Source organism: Notechis scutatus, chromosome 5 (assembly GCF_049901735.1).
Source record: "Notechis scutatus isolate UNSWTSFEM ecotype Mainland chromosome 5, rNotScu1.2, whole genome shotgun sequence".
NCBI lineage: Eukaryota > Metazoa > Chordata > Lepidosauria > Squamata > Elapidae > Notechis > Notechis scutatus.
Genome location: NC_142013.1, coordinates 3,831,540 through 3,850,420, shown reverse-complemented (window position 1 = coordinate 3,850,420; position 18,881 = coordinate 3,831,540). Strand labels below are relative to the sequence as shown.

Sequence of the window (18,881 nt, the reverse complement as noted above, 5' to 3'; positions counted from 1 at the left end):
ATTTTTTTTTTATCCCACAGCTTTTTTACCAAATCTGTTTAGAATTTCATGACATTTTTTCTCTCTTGTCTATCATATGTCTGTCTGTCTGTCTGTCTGTCTCTCTCTATTTATCTATCTACTCCTATCTCTCTCTCTTCTTTTTATCTATCTATCTATCTATCTATCTATCTATCTATCTATCTATCTATCTATCTATCTATCATCTATCTATCTATCCCAATTGTCTGTCTGTCTGTCTGTATTTACCTATCTATTTACCTACCTATCTATCTATCTCTATCTACATCTGTCTGTCCATCCATCTGTCTCTGTTTATTTATCATCTATCATCTGTCATTTATATCTATCTGCATCTGTCTGTCCATCCATCCATCCATCTCTTTCAACTGTCTTTCTGTCTATCTCTCCCCGTATATTGATCTATTTATCATCTATATCTGTCATTTATCATTTATATCTTTCTCTATACATCGGTCCATCCAACTGTCCATCTATCCATCTATGCCTCCATTCATCTACTGTCTCTCCGTCCGTCCATGCATCCATCCATCCATCCAGTGGTGGGATTCAACCGGTGTAACAACCAGTTTGGTGTGCGCACGCTAAATCATCCTGTAGGTGGTACTCTACTTATGAGGCCGTATGCGTGAAAGCCGGTTATAAATCACTTTTTTGGGGGGTGCTTTTAACTTTGAATGGTTGCACACTGAGGACTACCTGCATGTATCTTTTTAATGCTTGTAAACCACCCAGAGTCACCTTAGGGGTGAGTGGGGAGGCATATACATTTCATAATAAATCCGTCAGAAAAAGAAAAATGTGTCAATATATATATCAAAAGCTGGAGTGGCAGAAAGAAGCAATCCTGTCTCCTCCTTGGCATTCTTCTCATAATCCTTTCTGATTTGGGTTTCAGCTGTGGGCCTGGGCTCCTGGTGCTTCCACATGACACTGAAGTATGAAATGCAGGTTAGTAGCCCTTGGAAAAAGGGTGTGCACATTTTGTGTCCCCTTGCCTGGATCCATTTTGCTTTCCTGGTTGATCGGTAGGGGTGGTAGGGTGCATTCATAGTGTCAGGATTCCGACAGTTACCCCCATTTGAATCCTGAGTCTTGAGCCAAACTTCCAAAACTTCAAAAGGATTTATTGGGAGTTAACATGTCCGGCACTGCCTGGGTGTAGCTGACTCTGAGACACATAATTCACTGTCACCCTTGACCCTGGTTTTCCCTCCACCCTCTGGGTGTATCATAATTCATATTCTCCAGTGGGACACCTCCATAGCCCAGAGTCATCAATCATGCTCTCTGGTTAGAATTTTGCAGTGGCAGAAACTTCAGTCGCCTAGTGACTATCTTTGAAAACATTTATGGAATGCACTTTCGGTTTTGCAAGCTGCTGCATTGCTCCCCCTCCCTTTCTGTTGGCAACTCTAAAAAGACCATAGAAATATTTCATGAGCTGACACATGGCGTGTTTTGCTGTGGCTTATGTGCTGTCGTTTTCAACTCCTAGTGACCAAATACCCCAATAACAACTATGCTGTGGATAAAGTTAAAATACTATCCGAAGCCGGCTGGGAAGGTCACAAGTGGCGATCACACATGACCCTGGCATGCTGCAACCCTCATAACTGCATGCCAAGGGCATGACCATGGAGATGGTGCAATGGTCATAAGCGTGAGGACCTGTCGTTAAGTCACTTTTTTCAGCACTGCTGTGACTTTGAACGGTTTTAAGTTGAAGCTGCACCAGAGAATGGCCAGAGTGTATATCAAAATGGTTATGATGTTGTTGTTGCCCCTACGGTAGTTACACCATTGTCCCAACATGGCATGCAGTCCGAAGTGTTTCCCCCACCCCAGCCAAGTGCCAAATCTTAGTGACACCATTGTCAAATCCCAGAGGCAGAGCTTCTCACGCTTCTAAGGGAAGAACACACAACAGTTGTGGAAAAATAGCTTCACTGAATTTGAAGAATAATATTAACTCCCTTATACCACCACCCTCCAATTTAAAGTATGGAAAACTTTGGGTCCATCTCCTTGGCATCTTCTCCGTTGCAGGTTCTTAGCCTCCCCCCTCAAAAAATAAATGAATAATAATGTTGATCCTTTTCACTAAAAGTTGCCCTGCTCCGACCGAATACTTCATGCATTTTGACTTGGGGCTGCCATCTTTCTTTGAGTTTTTTCTGTAAGCGTCCATAATCTGTTTGTTTTTTTTGCAGCTGTTGGACGAGCTGCCCATGATCTACAGTTGCTGCGTTTTTGTCTACTGCTTGTAAGTATCTGCCATCAGTTTCTCTTTCTCTGCACGGGTTGCGGATTTGCTTCCAGGTGCAATTCAAGGTGTGCTGGTTGTCCCCTTTAAAGCCCTTCATGGCTTGGGACCAGGTTATCTGAGGGACCGTCTCTCGCCGGTCACATCTACCTGACCCATCAGAACAGGGAGGCAGGGAAGGCCGTGGGTCCCATTCCTGAGGGAGACCCAGAAGAAGGGCCTTCCCCATGGTGGCTCCCTCTCTCTGGAATATCATTCCCTCAGAGATTAAAATGGCCCCCACTCTGACACTGCTCCGGAAGGTGCTGAAGACCTGGTTCTGCCAGCGGGCCTGGGGAACCCAGAGCGGGAGGGAGCCCCATCAAAGGGCTCATGTGATCTGCTGTCGTCGCGGCGGGGTGGGTGGGAGTTTGGGGGGGGGGGTGATTTTGTTCTTTTTGTTTTTTTTTGTTTTAAATGTGGTTTTACATTCTGTAAGCTGCCTCAAGTCGCCATGGGCGAATAGGCAGCAATATAAATTCAATAAATAAATAACTGATTAACAAGAGTTGCTCGCGGGCTTAAAATTGATCTCACTCACATAGATATGAGGGTTGAAGTAGCTAGTGGAGATACAGTACTGAATCTGCAGGGAGGGACTAGAATTCTCCATCTCCTGGTGTTTGGCTCAAAGTCACCCAGCCGGCTTTCATGGCAGGATTTTCGTGGAACTACAACTCACCATCTCCTAGTGATTGACCCAAAGTCACCCAACCGGCTTTCATGCCTAAGGTGGAACTAGAATTCACCCTCTCCTGGTGTCTAGCCTGGCGCCTAGTTTTAGGCAAGGCAGTGGGGGATTCTTGGAAACCACACAAAATGTCTGTAACTTGTATGTCAATAAAAGAAATCCGGTTCAGTGCACAAAACCTATTTTCACTTGGTTATTTTTGATAATTTTTAGCCTTCGCATTTTTAAAGGTTGAATTTTCCTGCTAAGAAAAGTGGCTAGAGGATTGAATGTTGATGCTAGACAGTAGTAATTCTGGGAGAGAAATTAGCATCCATGCTTGACATCATATTTTTTTTCCAGTAACTCTCAAACAAACTCAGTCTTTTTTCTTTAAACCTGTTGCAACAACTGTTCCTCCCAATAAGCTGATTCTGAGCTTCTTTGGTACTAAATTTACCAAAACGTTATTAAAATCGGTGCTCTTGTGACAGTTTGATGGAGCTGCAAAGCCCATAATGTGCTTTGGATGTTTGATTTTTCCAATTTTTTTCTCTTTCTTTAAAATGTACAACAACTGTCACGGTCTCCTTTTATATAACACTGGTTAACATGGGAGTGGGGGAGGGAGAATTCCCTCATAAGGTAGCACTTTTGCTAATGTGAAACAATTTTGTTCTTACCCACGCCTCTTGCTTTTTATTATAAGTGGGTCTAATTTTAGAGAAGGGAGTTAAAAAGCACAAACAATTCTTTTGTTATGAGTAGAAAGAGTATTCTTTTAAGAGTGACTAAAAGAGGGTATGCCTCTGATCGAAACAAGTTTGACAAGTTTGCAATTCAGGTTTGCTAAAGCTAAAAACAAAACAGAATAATTATTCCTATTTCAGATCCCCTTCATTTGGAAAAGGTACAACCGGTTTTTTTTCCCCCTCCCGTGTTACCATGGCTTTGAAAATTATCAGCTTTTCTGCAGAATCCTAGAACTAAGTAGAATCTCACCCACTTCTCACAAGTGTATAATTGTTTGTAACTGTAACTTCATTTTATATGCCTACATTTTATGATAACGTAACCCTCCCAGAGCTACTTCAAACCATGAGATGGGCGACATATACATTTAATGAATGAATAATAATAATAATAATAATTCCTCATCGGCAGGAACTTACAAACGAGATCCCTTTACTATTTGGAATCCTACACTCCACAGAATTTTAAAACTGCACCAACGGGTTTTGTTGCTCCTGGTGTCCCCAAAAAGCTCCTGTTCGAAAGCCCGAGGACAAATTGTGCGTTAAAGGATTTATTTTGTCGTATCTTTTGCATCCTTGATCTTTCTCGTTCGTGTTTGTTTCAGGTACGAATGCTTCAAACACAAGAAAACAATCAACTACCCTCTTCTCTTCCTACTACTAGCCTACAGCATTGGCGTCAGCATAGTAAGTGAGATTTGTCTTACCTGAAACTATTTTTACAACAAGGTGGGGTGCTTGCAAACTAAGGACCCACCCACTGCTTTCCTTTCCCTTATGCATTTTAATTAGTCCTCAGCTTAACGACCACAATTGAGCCCAGAATATCAGTTGCTAAGTTAGTCGAGTTGTTAAGTGAGTTTTGCGAGCTTTCTTCCCACGGTACTTTACTTTACTTTACTTTTTTACTTTACTTTTTTACTTTACTTTACTTTACTTTACTTTACTTTACTTTACTTTACTGTACTGTACTGTACTGTACTGTACTGTACTTTACTTTACTTTACTTTACTTTACTTTACTTTACTTTACTTTACTTTACTTTACTTTATTGTCATTGCACCTCGTACAACGAAATTAAATGCCAACTTCAGTGTACATTATGACTATGAAAATAAACACAAACACACATCCTTCACGTTCTATACATTAAATTGAAAACCCCTGATATTGCACTATATAGTAGAATTCAATAGAGTTCCTGCCCTGGGATAGAAGCTGTTTTTCAGCCTATTTGCCCTTGTTTTTATTATTATCCTGTACCATCTGCCAGATGGTAATAGTTCAAAAAAAAGGAGCCCAGGATGAGATGGATCTTTGAGAATGTTCTGAACTTTCTTAAGGCAGCTGGAGCTATAAAGCTCTTCCAAAGAGGGGAGAGGGTAACCCATGTTCCTCTGGGCAATGACATTAACCCTCTAATATCTGCCCCTGTGCAATTGGCAAACCATACAGAGGTGCAGTAAGTTAAGATACTCTCCATGGTGCAGCAGTAGAAGGTCACAAGCAGTTTTTTAATTCAGTTGTTGTTTCCTGAGAAGTCTCAGGTAGTATAATCTCTGCTGGGCCCTTTTGACCAGGGCTGCAATGTGAGCACCCCAGGTTCTTAAGCGAATCGCTGCGGACGTTAAGTCAGGAACGCAGTTGTTAAGGGAATTTGGCTTTCTCGTTGAGTTTACTTGTCAGAAAGTCACAAAAAGTGAGATTACATGACTCAGGGGACACTGCAGCTGTTGTAAATATGAACTATTTGCCAAGCGTCTAAAGCTTGATCAGGTGACCATGGGGATGCTGCATTGGCCCTGTGAAAAATGGGTCATAAGTCCCTGTTTTTCAGTACCGTCGTAACTTTGAACGGTCACTAAACGAATGATTGTTCCATACCACTCTGTACTGTGGTATGGAAAAGCATTTTTTGTTTTTTGTTTTGTTTTATTGCCACGATGGTGAATTTTCCCAAACGAGAAGCATCTGTAGCTTTGTTCCTCAACCTCTTCCATTTTAAACTGGGTGGACTTCAACTCCCAGAATTCCCTAGACAGCCATGACAGGCCGAAGAATTCTGGGAGTTGAAGTCCACCCAGCTTAAAAGTCGCAGAGGTTGAAAAAAAAAAAAAACCGATCTGCAGTCCGTAGGAAGAGAATCGTAACCTCGCAAAGGCTGGGCTTGCCAGATCCCTTCCATTCCATCCCTGTCAGACATTTTCCTGATTAACTGGCTTTGCTTTCATCACGGTTAACTAAATTGAAGATTTATCAGCTGCCTTCACAGAGCTTGTTTAATGTGAATCATGATTCATTTGGGGTGTGTAGGTATGTATGTGTGCATTGGGATAACTCAGCCTCTTTAGTTAATGACTAATTAGTTCAACTTTTGGTTAAGGCCAGAAAATGAGTGACTCAGTCAATAGCGTAGTGTCAACCTGGCCAGTGAATGTCTGGGCATCGTCCTAGCAAATTGGGGAGGAGAAGTAAGAAGAAGAAGAAGAAGGGAGTAAAATGTGGCCCAAGTAATGCAGAAGGACACAGTTGGGATTCTCTGTAGTTTGGTGCCCTCCAAAGCAACATGTCTCAGCCTTGAAGATATATATGGACTGCAACTCCCAGAATTCCCCAGCCAGCATGGAGATTATTGGTCTAAGGTAGTGTTTCTCAGCCTTGAAGATATATGGACTGCAACTGCCAGAATTCCCCAGCCAGCATGTGGTTCACACATCTTTAAGCTGCCACGGTTGAGAAATATTGTCTTAACGCACAAGTCTTCCATCTTGGCAAGTTTAAGACTTGTGGACTTCAACTCCCAGGGTTCCTGAGCTAACATTAGTGGTAAAGGAATTATGGGAGTTGAAGTCCACAAGTCTTAAACTTGCCAAGTTTGAAGACCCCTGATCTACAGTATCTGTCTTCTATCTCCATCTCCGTATCTATCTATCTATCTATCTATCTATCTATCTATCTATCTATCTATCTATCTATCTATCTATCTATTCCAAGGGTCTTCAAACTTGGCAACTTTTAAGACTTGTGGACTTCAACTCCCAGAATTCCTGAGCTAAAATGACTGGAGGATTAATTCTGGGAGTTGAAGTCCACAAGTCTTAAAAGTTGCCAAGTTTGAAGACCCCCTGTGCTAAGGTGTCATCTCCTTAGGTATATCTTAGTTTATGATTGCTGCAAATCCTTCCAGGTTCACAGGGAATGCACCTCTTTAAATGTACAGGTAATCCTCAACTTATAACCATTCATTTAGTGACCCTTCAAAGTTACAGCGGCACTGAAAAATGTGACTTTTATGACCATTTTTCACACCTTCCACAGTTGCAGCATTCCCAGGGTCACATGGTTAAAATTGAGAGGCTTGGTGTCTGCTTCGTATTTATGACGGTTGCAGTGTCCCTGGGGTCACATGCTCCCCTTTTGCGACCTTCTGACAAGCAAAGTCAGTGGGGTAGCCGGATTCATTTAACGACTGGGTTAATCAACGTAACAACTATGTTGATTCACTTAACAACTGCAGCAAGAAAAGTTGTAAAATGGGGCAAAACTCACTTAACAAGGGTTCCACTTAGCGATGAAAATGTTGGGCTCGGTCGTGGTGGTAAGCCAAGAACTACCTGTGCTTTCCTTCCAGCTAGTATCAAGGAGGGTTCAGCAGTTAAAGTTGCTGAGCTTGTCAGCTGGACAGCCCCGGTTCGAGACCCGAGTGCTGCACAATGGGGCGAGTTTCCGTCCCTCGGTCCAGCTCCTGCCCAGCTAGCAGTTCGAAAGCATGCAAATGCGAGTAGATCAATAGGTGGGAAGGTAGCACTATTCTTGTGTACCTTTGGGGTATAGTCTGGCTGGCCACATGACCGCAGAAATGTCTTCATACAACGGTGGTTCCTTCGGCTAAGAAACAGGGATGAGTAGCGCCCCCTAGAGTCACACATGACTGGACAGTGGAAACTTTTACCTTTACCTAGGACCAGAGGTCGGCAACCTTAAACACTCAAAGAGCCACAAAAGTCCTAACCAGAAGCCTCCTGTTCAATTATGGAGCTGACTGGAAGGCTTGTTACCCCACAGTCTCCTCCTAAGGCCGTGTCCTTTTTCCTCTACCTGTTCTAACCAAAAGCCCTATCAATTGTGGAGCCGACCAGAAAACCCGCCCCTTGCCATAGAGTTTCCTCATGGCACGCCGTGCTTCTCCCCTCCCCCCCCCCCCCAAAAAAACCCGGAAGCTCCTCTCAAAATTATGGCGACGACAGGGAGCTGCAGCAGAGGGTTGAAAGAGCCACATGAGGCTCTAGAGCCGCAGGTTGCCGATCCCTGACCAAGACAAGTAGACTTTTATAGAAGAGGCAGAGAGGATAGTTGACCTGTGTTTATGCCACTGTCCAGATTCCACTTTATTCTGCTTTCTCCGTGGGCCTTCTGTGCCTTCCACATCACATATTCCTCCAATATTAATTATAGGTCATCATATCCCTGCCTAATCGTAGCAATCACATAGAATTTCTCCAGGTGACCTATCCTCACTCTAGTGCTTTAGATGAGCAGTCCCCAACCTTTCAGCGGGTGTGGGGGAGGGATGGTTCCACATATGCCGCTCCAATTGCGCACACAAATAGAGCTTGGCGTGGTCGCCCATGTGCCTACCACTCACATGTGTTCTGATCTGGTCTTCCCAAGATCATGAAGCCGATAAAACCCCTTTTATTTAGGTCAAAGGGAATTCCTCTCCAGCAAAGTCCCGGCCAACAGTCTTTCATGAGATTTCACAACTACAGACCTTGATCAGGCTTGGAGAGTTGCCAGGCCGATATCCTCCAAATGCCACGCTGTAGCATTTGATAAGAAGTCAGGAACAGATTTTCACCCTAATGAAATGAACTAATTGTCTGCTGCAAACCCCAATCCCCTTTCGCTCCTCTTTATTCCCTATGGGAGGGGCCATTCACCATCCACTTGTGGCTTTACTCCTGAGTCAACCCTTGTTCCTTAGATGTTCCTTCGTCTGGCAGCTCTGTGCATGCGCACACTGGGAACAGGCTCCAGCTGTTCTTCTGCCCCACTGATCTCTGACTCCAAAGGCAGCTGATAACTGTCGGGCGGCCCTGGCCCCATCTCTGCCTCCGACGCAGAGCCCTCGTCCGAGCCTTCCCCAGACTCCAGGACTGGCCCATGTTCCTCCCCAACCTCCTCACTGTCCAAGTCTGCCACCAGCTCCACTGACCATTGGCAGGTCACAACACTGTGTGCGCTCCCCCCGCTTGCACGGCCCGGTTCCAAGTGGTCCACATAGAGGGATATGGTCTAGGATTAGAGATCTCTCTTTTTTAGACTTTCCAGTCCTCGTCGTACGACCACAATTGAGCCCAGAATTTCCTGTGGTTCATGAATATTGAGACATTGGTTGAGTGAGCTTTGCTCCCTTTTACAACTTTCCTTGCTTCAGTTGTTATGTGAATCCCTGCCCTTGACAAGTGAGTCACCCGGTTGTTAAGTGAATCTGGTTTCCTCATTGACTTTGCTTGTCGAGGAGGTCACAAGAGGGAATCACGTGACCCCAGGGACACTGCGACCGTCGTATGTATGAACCAGTTTCCAAGCGTCTGAATTTTGATCGTATGACAATGGAGATGCTGCCCAGGTCGTAACTGGGAAAAATGGTCGTAAATCACTTGTTTTCAGTGCCGTCGTCGTTTGAACGGTCACTAAATGAGCTGTTGTAAGTTGAGGACAACCAGTACACTCGCTACTGTCATCAAATCTATCCACTTCGCTTCTGGTCATCCTCTTTTTCCTTCCACCTTTCCTAGCCTTATAGACTTCTCCACAGAATTAGATTTTCATGCAATTTGTCCAAAATATGATAACAGGTAACAGATAATCAGAGTCGGAAGGGACCGTGTAGGTCATCTATTCCAACCCCCCCCCCAAGCGGGAGACCCTACACCATTTCTGACAGATGGGAGTCCAGTCTCTTCTTGAAAGTCTCAAGTGATAAAGCTCCCACAACTTCCTGAAGGCAACTTCTGTTCCATGGGTTGATTGTTCTCATTGTCAGGAAATTCCCCCTTATTTCCAGGTTGAATCTCTCCTAGTTCAGTTTCCATCCATTATCCCTTGTCTGGCCTTCGGGTGCTTTAGAAAATAGTTTGACCCCTTCCTCCTCTCTGTAGCAGCCCCTCAAATATTGGACCTCTGCTCTCCTGTCTCCCCTGGTCCTTCTCTTCTCTAGACTAGCCAAGCCCAGTTCCTACAACCGTCCATCGTATGTTTTAGCTTCCAGTTCCTTATATGATAATCTGCTTTGTTCTAATATCGGTTGCTTTGTAATTCAATGTATACAGCTTCTCATTAACCAAAAGGCACTCCGACGTTCAAAACCACTGACGCTCCTGCTTCTTCAGAGCCCAGCTTTGAAAACCATCGCTTGTATAATTAATTTAAAAAAAAAAACACCATATAATTTTATTGAAAATTTTAAATGGAAGAATAAGACGAACGCTCACTGAAATAGAATGACAAAGGAAAAAGGAAAGAAAGAAAAGGAAAAACTAAAAGGGACCAAAAGAAAAAAGATTAGCGAAAAAAATAGAAGAGGGAAAAATAGTGATAAAAAAGTGACTTCTGATCTTTACAGCAGTAATAAATACAATAATATCTCTCTCTCTAAAGTTACATCATGATTCTCTTTTTTCCATACTCTTATTTAATTATCAAAAGCATTAAAGTTTTGTATTTTTTTTTAAATGCAAAAATACCATAAAAGGTTTCCAGTCACCAGTAAACCCAGACGTTGTCTTCTCTCTAACCATACAGATCAATTTGAACTTCTCAGCAAGTTCGGTCTTCTTCACCAACCATTCCCTCTGTTGTGGGTGTTGCCATATATCTATCCATCTTTGTGCATAAAATAATATTGCTGCAGTTTGTCATATATGAAAACAACCCTGACTTTCCGCCCAATTGTTTATCCATCAGTCCCAAGCAGATGACAATATCTTGTGTTTGCTTTTTTGCAGGTCTACCTAAACTGGAAGCAGCCTGTGTTCCATCAGGTAAATTGTTTGTTTATTTCTGTTTCCACCTAGGAAATATTATTGACTAGTCCATTTTTTAAAAATGTGGATATGTCAGACATGAAAGACAGGGCCCACAACATGAAGGTCCAATTAAACTGGTTTATCGTTCAAAAGCTTTATCAATGAACAGTCAGCACCTGCTAAGATTTAAATAAGGGTCAACTGAATTCAAAGGAGGTTAGTTCTCTTGTGACCCTACCCCCCCACAAAAGCTACTTACGACCCAGTCCCAAAGTTATGGCCCCGCTGTTCTTCATTCTTATGACTGATCACAGGAAAACTGCAATGCCTCCCCCAGCTATCTTCTCCTCCATTCTCCCTCCCAGCACCTTCTTCAAATCTCACCAGATCCCATTTTGCTTTCCTAATGCAGGAAATTCCTTGGTCAATGTGGCTATGTATCAGTTCCTTGGAAGTCTTCTGGTCCAGTGGTTGCCAACCAGTGGGCCAGGGACCACTGGTGGTCCGCAGAGAAATGTCCCCCCCAAAGCAATTAATCCAGGCTGTGTGGGAACACAAGGCTTGCGTCGCTTGCATTGAGAACAACACGTAGTGAGGGGAGGGGGAAAGGGCGGAGGGGGACTTACCCCACTTGCCCCACGCGCCTGGCTGCTTCTTTCCGCTTCTTTCTTCTTCTGCTTTTGGCTGCACGCAAGGAAAGCAGCAAAAGTCTTTCTTTCTCTCCCCCAAACTCCGCCAGAAATGAGTCTTTGGGACCCTGCAAGGCCTCCTTCTCCAAGAGGCTGCGCCGGCAAAAACTCATTTCTGGAAGAGTTTGAGGTAGAGAGAGAAAGAAAGACTTCTGCAGCTTCTGCTGCTTTCCTTGCATGAAGCCAAAAGTCTCTCTCTCTCTCTCTCTTTCCCCCTGAGAACAGAGCTTGAGATGGTATCCTGCGATCCCAAATAAAGAACGATCGATCGGTAGGAAAACAGCGTGGGGAATTTTCCCGCAGACTTTTTGGGGGATTTTCCCAGAGACTCTGGTCCGTGGGATTTAAAAGTATGGGTTTGGTGGTCCCTGAGGTCCAAAAGGTTGGTGACCCCTGATCTAGTCCAACCCCCTGCTCAAACAGGAGACCCTAGACCATTTCAGACCAACGGCTGTCCAATCTCTTATTGAAAACCACCAGCGATGGAACATCAAAAACTTCTGGTGGCAAGCCGTTCCACTGGCTAATTGTCCTCACTGTCAGGAAATTTCTCCTCAGTTCTAGGTTGCTTTCCTCCCTGATTAGCTTCCACCCATTGCTTCTTGTCCTGCCTTCAGGTGCTTTGGAGAATAGGTGGACCCGCTCTTCTTTGGGGCAGCCCCTCAAATATTGTAGCCCAGCTATCATGTCCCCCCCAGTCCTTCTTTTCACGCAATTAGCCATACCCAATTCCTGCATCCATTCTTCGTATGTTTTAGCCTCCAGTACCCCAAGTAATAGGAGGAAAAATAATGGGAGAAAAATATGTAGTGCCCATTTTTTTAGGCCGCAAGATGTTAAAATACGAAACCCGAATCGCCGGCTCATTTTTCCAAGAGCAGACACAATGATTTAAATGCCATAAACTTTATGCTTACTTTTTAAATCCTCCAGCTGCATTGAATTTCATTTCCAAGAGAATGTGGATTGTGCCTTAGGAAAAATAATAAGATTTCCCTAGATGATGATGATGATGATGATGATGATTATTATTATTATTATTTTGCATTGGATTTCTAAACACCAAGACAACCAACTGGCTAGAATTCTCCTTGGCCCTATTTTCTTTTCCCACCTATTTCCCTGTCACTGAACCGCCTGACTTTTCTTTATTTCTGAATAAATCACTTTGCATGGGTAGGTAAGGGATGGGAACTTGTCTTTCAGCAGAATTAAAATTGGCCATGCCCATATTAGCAAGTCCCTGGCAGCCTTGAATCCACTTTGCCAAACAAAACAGAGACTGTAAGGCTGGCACTGTTGATATAATTTGCATGATGTAACAGCAATTAATCTTTGCCCTCCCAGTGTTAGGTTATTCTAAATATTCTGTTTGTAGTAAGCACAATATAAATAACCCTCAGGGAGTCTCAGGCCAAAATAATTCGAAACCCCCTTTCCCTCTTAATTATTAGCACCTATTTTGCAACGATTGCATTTTGATGTTGTTGTAGTCTGTCATTATGTTACTGAACCTTTTTGCTTTCGTTGGCTCATGATGGGAGTTATAATCCAGCAGGTTTGAGGAGGGCACTTTGCCACGTAAGCAGAGGGAGGCTGTATATCATTCTAAAACAATATAATAGAATAAGAATTAGAATAGAATAAGAATAAGAATAGAATAAGAATAAGAATAAGAATAAGAATAAGAATAGAATAGAATAGAATAGAATAGAATAGAATAGAATAGAATAGAATAGAACAAAAAGAAAGGATGGAGAAGAGAAAGGATAGAGTAGAGTAGAATTTAAAAAAGGGTGGAGAAGAAAAAAGAAGAGAAGAGAAGAGAAGAGAAAGGATGGAGAAGAAAAAGGATAGAGTAGAATAGAATTTAAAAAAGGATGAAGAAAAAAGATAGAATAGAATAGAAAGAAAGGATGGAGAAGAGAAAGGATAGTAGAGTAGAATAGAATAGAATTTTAAAAAAGGATGGAGAAGAAAAAAGGATAGAATAGAATAGAATAGAATAGAATAGAATAGAATAGAATAGAATTCTTTATTGGTCAAGTGTCATTGGACACACAAGGAATTTGTCTTTGGTGCAGAAGCGCTCAGTGTACATAAAGAAAAAATAAAATACATTCATCAAGAATCATAAGATACAACACTTAGTGATAGCTACAGATAACTAATAAGCAATCAAATCATACTAGGGAACAAATAAAACAATATAAATTGTAAAGATACAAGCAACACGGTTATAGTCATAAGTGGGAGGAGATGAGTGATAGGAACTATGAGAAGATTAACAGTAATAATAGTGCAGATAGCTGAACAGTGTTGAGGGAATTATTTGTTTAGCAGAGTGATGGCGTTCGGGGGAAAAACTGTATTTGTGTCTAGTGTTCTGGTGTGCAGTGCCCTATAGTGTCGTTTTGAGGGTAGGAGTTGAAACAGTTTATGTCCAGGATGTTACAGGACTTAAAAGCACAATGGAGCCCCAAATTGTATGTTATTAAGTGAGTTTGGCCCCATTTAATGACGTTTCTTGCCACCGTTGTTCAGCGAATCACCGCAGTCATTAAGTTAGTCACCCAGTTGTTAAGTGAATCTGGCTTCCCCCATCGACTTTGCTTGTCCGACGGTCACAAAAGGGGATCATGTAACCCCGGGAGGCTGCAACCGTCATAAATACAAGTCAGTTGCCAAGCGCCTGAATTTTGATCAGGCGACCACAGGGATGCTGGAACGGTTGTAACTGTGTAAAACGAACATAAGTCTCTCTTTTTTTGTTGTTGGTGCCATTGTAACTTTGTATGGTCACTAAATGAACTGCTGTAAGCCGAGGACTACCTATGGTAAGATTTCATTTATGCCTTTTGGGCCGCTTAAGGAGATCACAGCAAGATGCCAAAGGATTCATGCCACGAGAATTGATCCATAGAGTTAGTCCTTGATTTACAAATGTTTCTCCTAGCTTGAAGTTACAACAGCACTGGAAAAAGTGACTTACGACCGTTCCCCCCACTGACCACCATCGCATCATCCCATTGGTCACGTGACCAAAATTCGGGCGCGGAGCAACTGGCTCCTATTTATGACATGCCCTGGGGGGGGGGTGTCATGAGATCCCCTTTTGCGACCTTCTGACAAGCCAGAAACAGTTTATCCTACGCCACGCACTTTATCTCGATTTTTAGACTTCACATTTCCTGCGATGACCCGGAGTGTAACACAAACGTAACAAAATCCAAAGCGTAAATAAATGTCCTTTAATGCCTCCAACCTGGCCCCACTGTTCAATAATTCTCCGTTGGAGATAAAACTTATTCAGAAATAGTCTTCAAAAGAAAGCAATACAGTCCGAACTTAATGAGCAGGTAGAGGTGAAATAAAAAACCAAACAAACTAAAATGACATAATTTCCACAAGGAACCAGGATAAGTAATTACCAAACTTCAAGGAGATAACAAGGCAGAGTCTGTTGGAAGGACGCCAATCAAGATAACCAGCCCAAAATAAAACACGGCAACGCTGTGTTGTAACCGTCTCTCTTATATATTATTCTCCCCAGCTGCAACCAATGAGGGAGATCATGGCCGCTTCCTCTCTCGTAAGCCAAGTTGTTTCCTTCTCTGTTGCTCCCTGTGTGTCCTAGGATGAAGAAGGGATGGGCCTGGGTCCTCCTCTGACTACCCAGCCAGCCTGTGCCCTTCCCCAGCCTCCTCCACAACCTCCAGAGCCACACCTCCACTCCCTGTCGGCTGTTCCTCCTCTCCCTCAGAGTGTCTCCACCAGGGGCAGGACAGAACCTAAAACCATTAGGTTCGTTTCAGTTTCAGCCTCATTTCATTCAAAATTGAAAATGGATGAAATGTTCATTCAAAAACCAGATGAAATGTATCGGTAAAGGATACAGATGAACAGAGTTGGAAGAGTCCTTGTAGGTCATCTAGTCCAACCCCCCCCCTCCTGCCCAAGCGGGAGACCCTACACCATTTCTGACAGATGGCAGTCAAGTATCTTCTTGAAAGCTTCCAGGGATGAAGCTCCCACAACTTCTGAGTAACAGAATAATAACAAAATAACAGAATTGGAAGGGAGCTTGTAGGTCATCTAGTCCAACCCCCTGCCCAAGCAGGAGACCCTACACCATTACTGACAGATGGCAATCCAGCCTCTTCTTGAAAGTCTCAAGTGATGAAGTTCCCACAACTTCTGAAGGCAACTTCTGTTCCAGGGGTTGATTGTTCTCACTGTCAGAAAGTTTCTCCTTATTTCCAGGTTGAGTCCTCCTTGTTCAGTTTCCATCCATTATTCCTTGTCTGGCCTTTGGGTGCCTTGGAAAATAGCTGGACCCCTTCCTAATCTAGGAAGTGTAAACTTGCCTGATTTTGCTGGAAAAACAAATGCTGCTTGTTGGATATTGTACTAATATTGCATTCATAAAACCTCTCCCTCTCTCTCTTTCTCTCCCCTCCCCCCAGGTTATGTATGGGACATTGGTCGCTGTTCTAGTCTTACGCTCGGTGTATATAGTGTTATGGTAAGTAAGGACTTAACTACCAGATGGTTGCAGCTTAAGCCAAAGGTGTGAATTGCAGAGGAAGACATTTGAATGGCTGATTTTCTGATTAACGCTCAGCCTTCTGTTTTTCCACTGCTTGGGGTTTGTTCTGTGGGTTGCATAACCAGGGGGAAAAAAAGTATAGCCTACAGCTCCATTGTTTGTGTATCGACAACCTTACCACCGTGGCTCGTAAACTATTGGGATCCCAGCTGCAGAATTAAAATGGGAGAGCTCAGTTTGGCTAGATGAGTCACCGAGTGGCAAAGTGCCAGGGAGTTTCTCCGCCCAGGTGTTGCTACTTTGATGCTGCATGCAGGTAGACTTCTAACAGTTCAATTAGTGACCATTCGAAGATACAATGGCACTGAAAAAAGGGACTTGTGACCATTTTTTTCACACTCACGGCCGTTGCATCATCCCCACGGTCACGTGATCAAAATTTGGCTGCTTGACAACTGGCATGTACTTATGCCTGTTGCAGTGTCCTGGGGTCGTGTGATCCCCTTTTGCGACCTTCTTGACAAGTAAAGTCAAGGGGGGAAGCCAGATTCACTTAACAACGGTGTGACTAATTAACAACAGCAGTGATCAACGACGGCACTTAATAAACGTGGCGAGAAAAGTCGTAAAATACGAGTGAAACTCACTGAACGAATTGTTCACTGAACATAAATGTTGGACTCGATTGAGGTCGTAAATTGGGGACTACCTGTACCCACCCTCCCCATCTGCCTTGCAGAATACAAATGAACCTTCCCTAGGAAGCCCTGCCCCCCCCACCAAAAAATAGCACAATAACACGCAGTCCAAAGTGGCTTTGAGTGATTTAATCTTGTTCTTCCTTCCAGGGTCTACCCTTGGCTCCGAGGGTTGGGATACACATCCCTGACTGTTTTTTTGCTGGGCTTCCTCCTTTGGAACGTAGACAACATTTTCTGCGAGAAATTGCGGTAGGTGAATTTGGGGGGGCTTTTCCGTCCATTTCTGGCTGGTAGTGTTTAGTGTCGGGATTCCAGCAGTACCTCCAGTTAAATCATGAGTCTTTGAGCCAAACTCCCAAAACTTCCAAGGATTTATTTGGAAGTCAACATGTTGGCATGACCTCGGCGTAGCCGACTCCGAGACACGTAATTCACTGTCACCCTTGACCCTGCTTTTCCCCCCACCCCTCTGGGTGCATCATCATTCATATTCTCCAACAGGACACCTCCATAGCCAAGAGTCATCAATCTCCAGTTAGACTTTTGCGCCGCAGAAGCTTCAGTCATCTAATCAGTCTTTGAAGAAAATATGAATGGAATGTACTTTCGATTCCACACTGCTGCCTGCTCTTTGAAACTCCCCCCCCTTCTTTCTGTTGGCAACTATAAAATGTGCATAGAAAATGTTTTGTGAGTTGACATTTAGTCCATTTCCTTATGTCCATTTGCCTCAGCCATGAAAAATCAGTTCCGCCCCACTAAGTTCCAGTTAAGCTGATGTCGTGGTCCGCCAGCGGCCAGCAGAGTGGTGGCAGACACAGACAGTGAGGAGGTTGGGGAGGAACATGGGCCAGTCCTGGAGCCTGGGGAAGGCTCGGACGAGGGCTCTGCGTCGGAGGCAGAGATGAGGCCAGGGCCATCCAACATTTATCAGCTGCCTTCGGAGTTGCAGATCAGTGAGGTAGAAGAACAGCTGGAGCCTGTTCCCAGTCTGCGCACGCACAGAGCTGCCAGAAGAAGGGAACAGCTAAGGAACAAGGATCAACTTAAGAGTAAGGGCACAGGTGGACGGTGATTGGCCCCTCTCCTAGGGACTATAAAGGAGCGAAAGGGGAGAGGTGTTTGCAGGAGACAATTAGTTCGTTTAATTAGTGAGAAGATTTGTTTGTGACTCTCAGAGACTCCTTGCGAAGTATTTCCTTGTATATCGTTGCGCTTGGAAGCTATCGGCCTGGCAACTCTCCAAGCCCGATAAGCTCTCACCTTTCAAAGATTGTTCGCCATTTGCTGGGCGTGAATGCTAGGAATTCACATTAGGCTAATAAAAAAAAGGGGGTTTTGTCGGGACGAGGAGTTTGCTTTGTGATTTTGTGAAGCCTAGGTCAGAACCAGATGATTTATGGCGCCTGCCTATCCACAAGTATCTAGTCCAGGGGTCTCCAACCTTGGCAACTTTAAGCCTGGAGGACTTCAACTCCCAGAATTCCCCAGCCCTGGCTGGGGAATTCTAGGAGTTGAAGTCCTCCAGGCTTAAAGTTGCCAAGGTTGGAGACCCTGATATCTAGTCAAAGCACCGGTTAGCCCTAAATTGTCGCTAGATAAAAGAGTTACAACGGAATTCAAGGGAGGCTGGACTTGGATCGCTTGTGGGAACATCAGGATTCCAGGCTAATTCCTCTCTTTGACTCCACCACCAAGCTCTGCCTCGACACCTTGCAGTTCTCTGGAAAGAAAAACACAGCCAAATTTTTTTGCTCTGGTAGCCGGATGCAGCTAGTTTTGGAGCAACGGTGGCAATTCTCACACCAGGGCTCCAGCTCTCCTTTTGGTTTTGATTACTCCTGGCCTGGACTGCTGTAATGCTCTCTACGTAGGGCTGCCCTTGGAGAAAAGGTGATCCTTCAGATACGGGGGATGAGGAGCCCCCTAGATGCCCTGGAAGCCTCTCAGAGAGAGAACCTGCCTGACCATTGGACAAGCTCTACCCTGTTCTCACCTCAAAGTCGGCTTCATTTTCTCCGTAGCCACAGGATGCAACTTCTTTTTTTTAAAAAAACAATTTTATTAGTTTTTTAAAAACAAACAAACAAACAAAACATAAAAACATCCAGCTTTCTTTCATAAATATACAAACAGTGTGTCGGTTGGTTTACCAATTTT

General features: G+C 43.8%; 1 protein-coding gene across 2 annotated transcripts in view; it reads left to right on the top strand.

Moving 5' to 3' along the window:
* The window catches only part of ACER3 (alkaline ceramidase 3), a 57,368-nt gene that overhangs the window by 22,476 nt on the left and 16,011 nt on the right, over nucleotides 1-18,881 (top strand). For both annotated transcript variants that reach the window (XM_087965984.1, XM_087965985.1), the window contains exons 3-8: nucleotides 920-972; nucleotides 2,235-2,287; nucleotides 4,357-4,438; nucleotides 10,762-10,797; nucleotides 15,938-15,996; nucleotides 16,869-16,970. In XM_087965984.1, coding sequence (XP_087822110.1) covers nucleotides 920-972; nucleotides 2,235-2,287; nucleotides 4,357-4,438; nucleotides 10,762-10,797; nucleotides 15,938-15,996; nucleotides 16,869-16,970 — 385 coding nt within the window. The remainder of the gene's footprint in view (nucleotides 1-919; nucleotides 973-2,234; nucleotides 2,288-4,356; nucleotides 4,439-10,761; nucleotides 10,798-15,937; nucleotides 15,997-16,868; nucleotides 16,971-18,881) is intronic.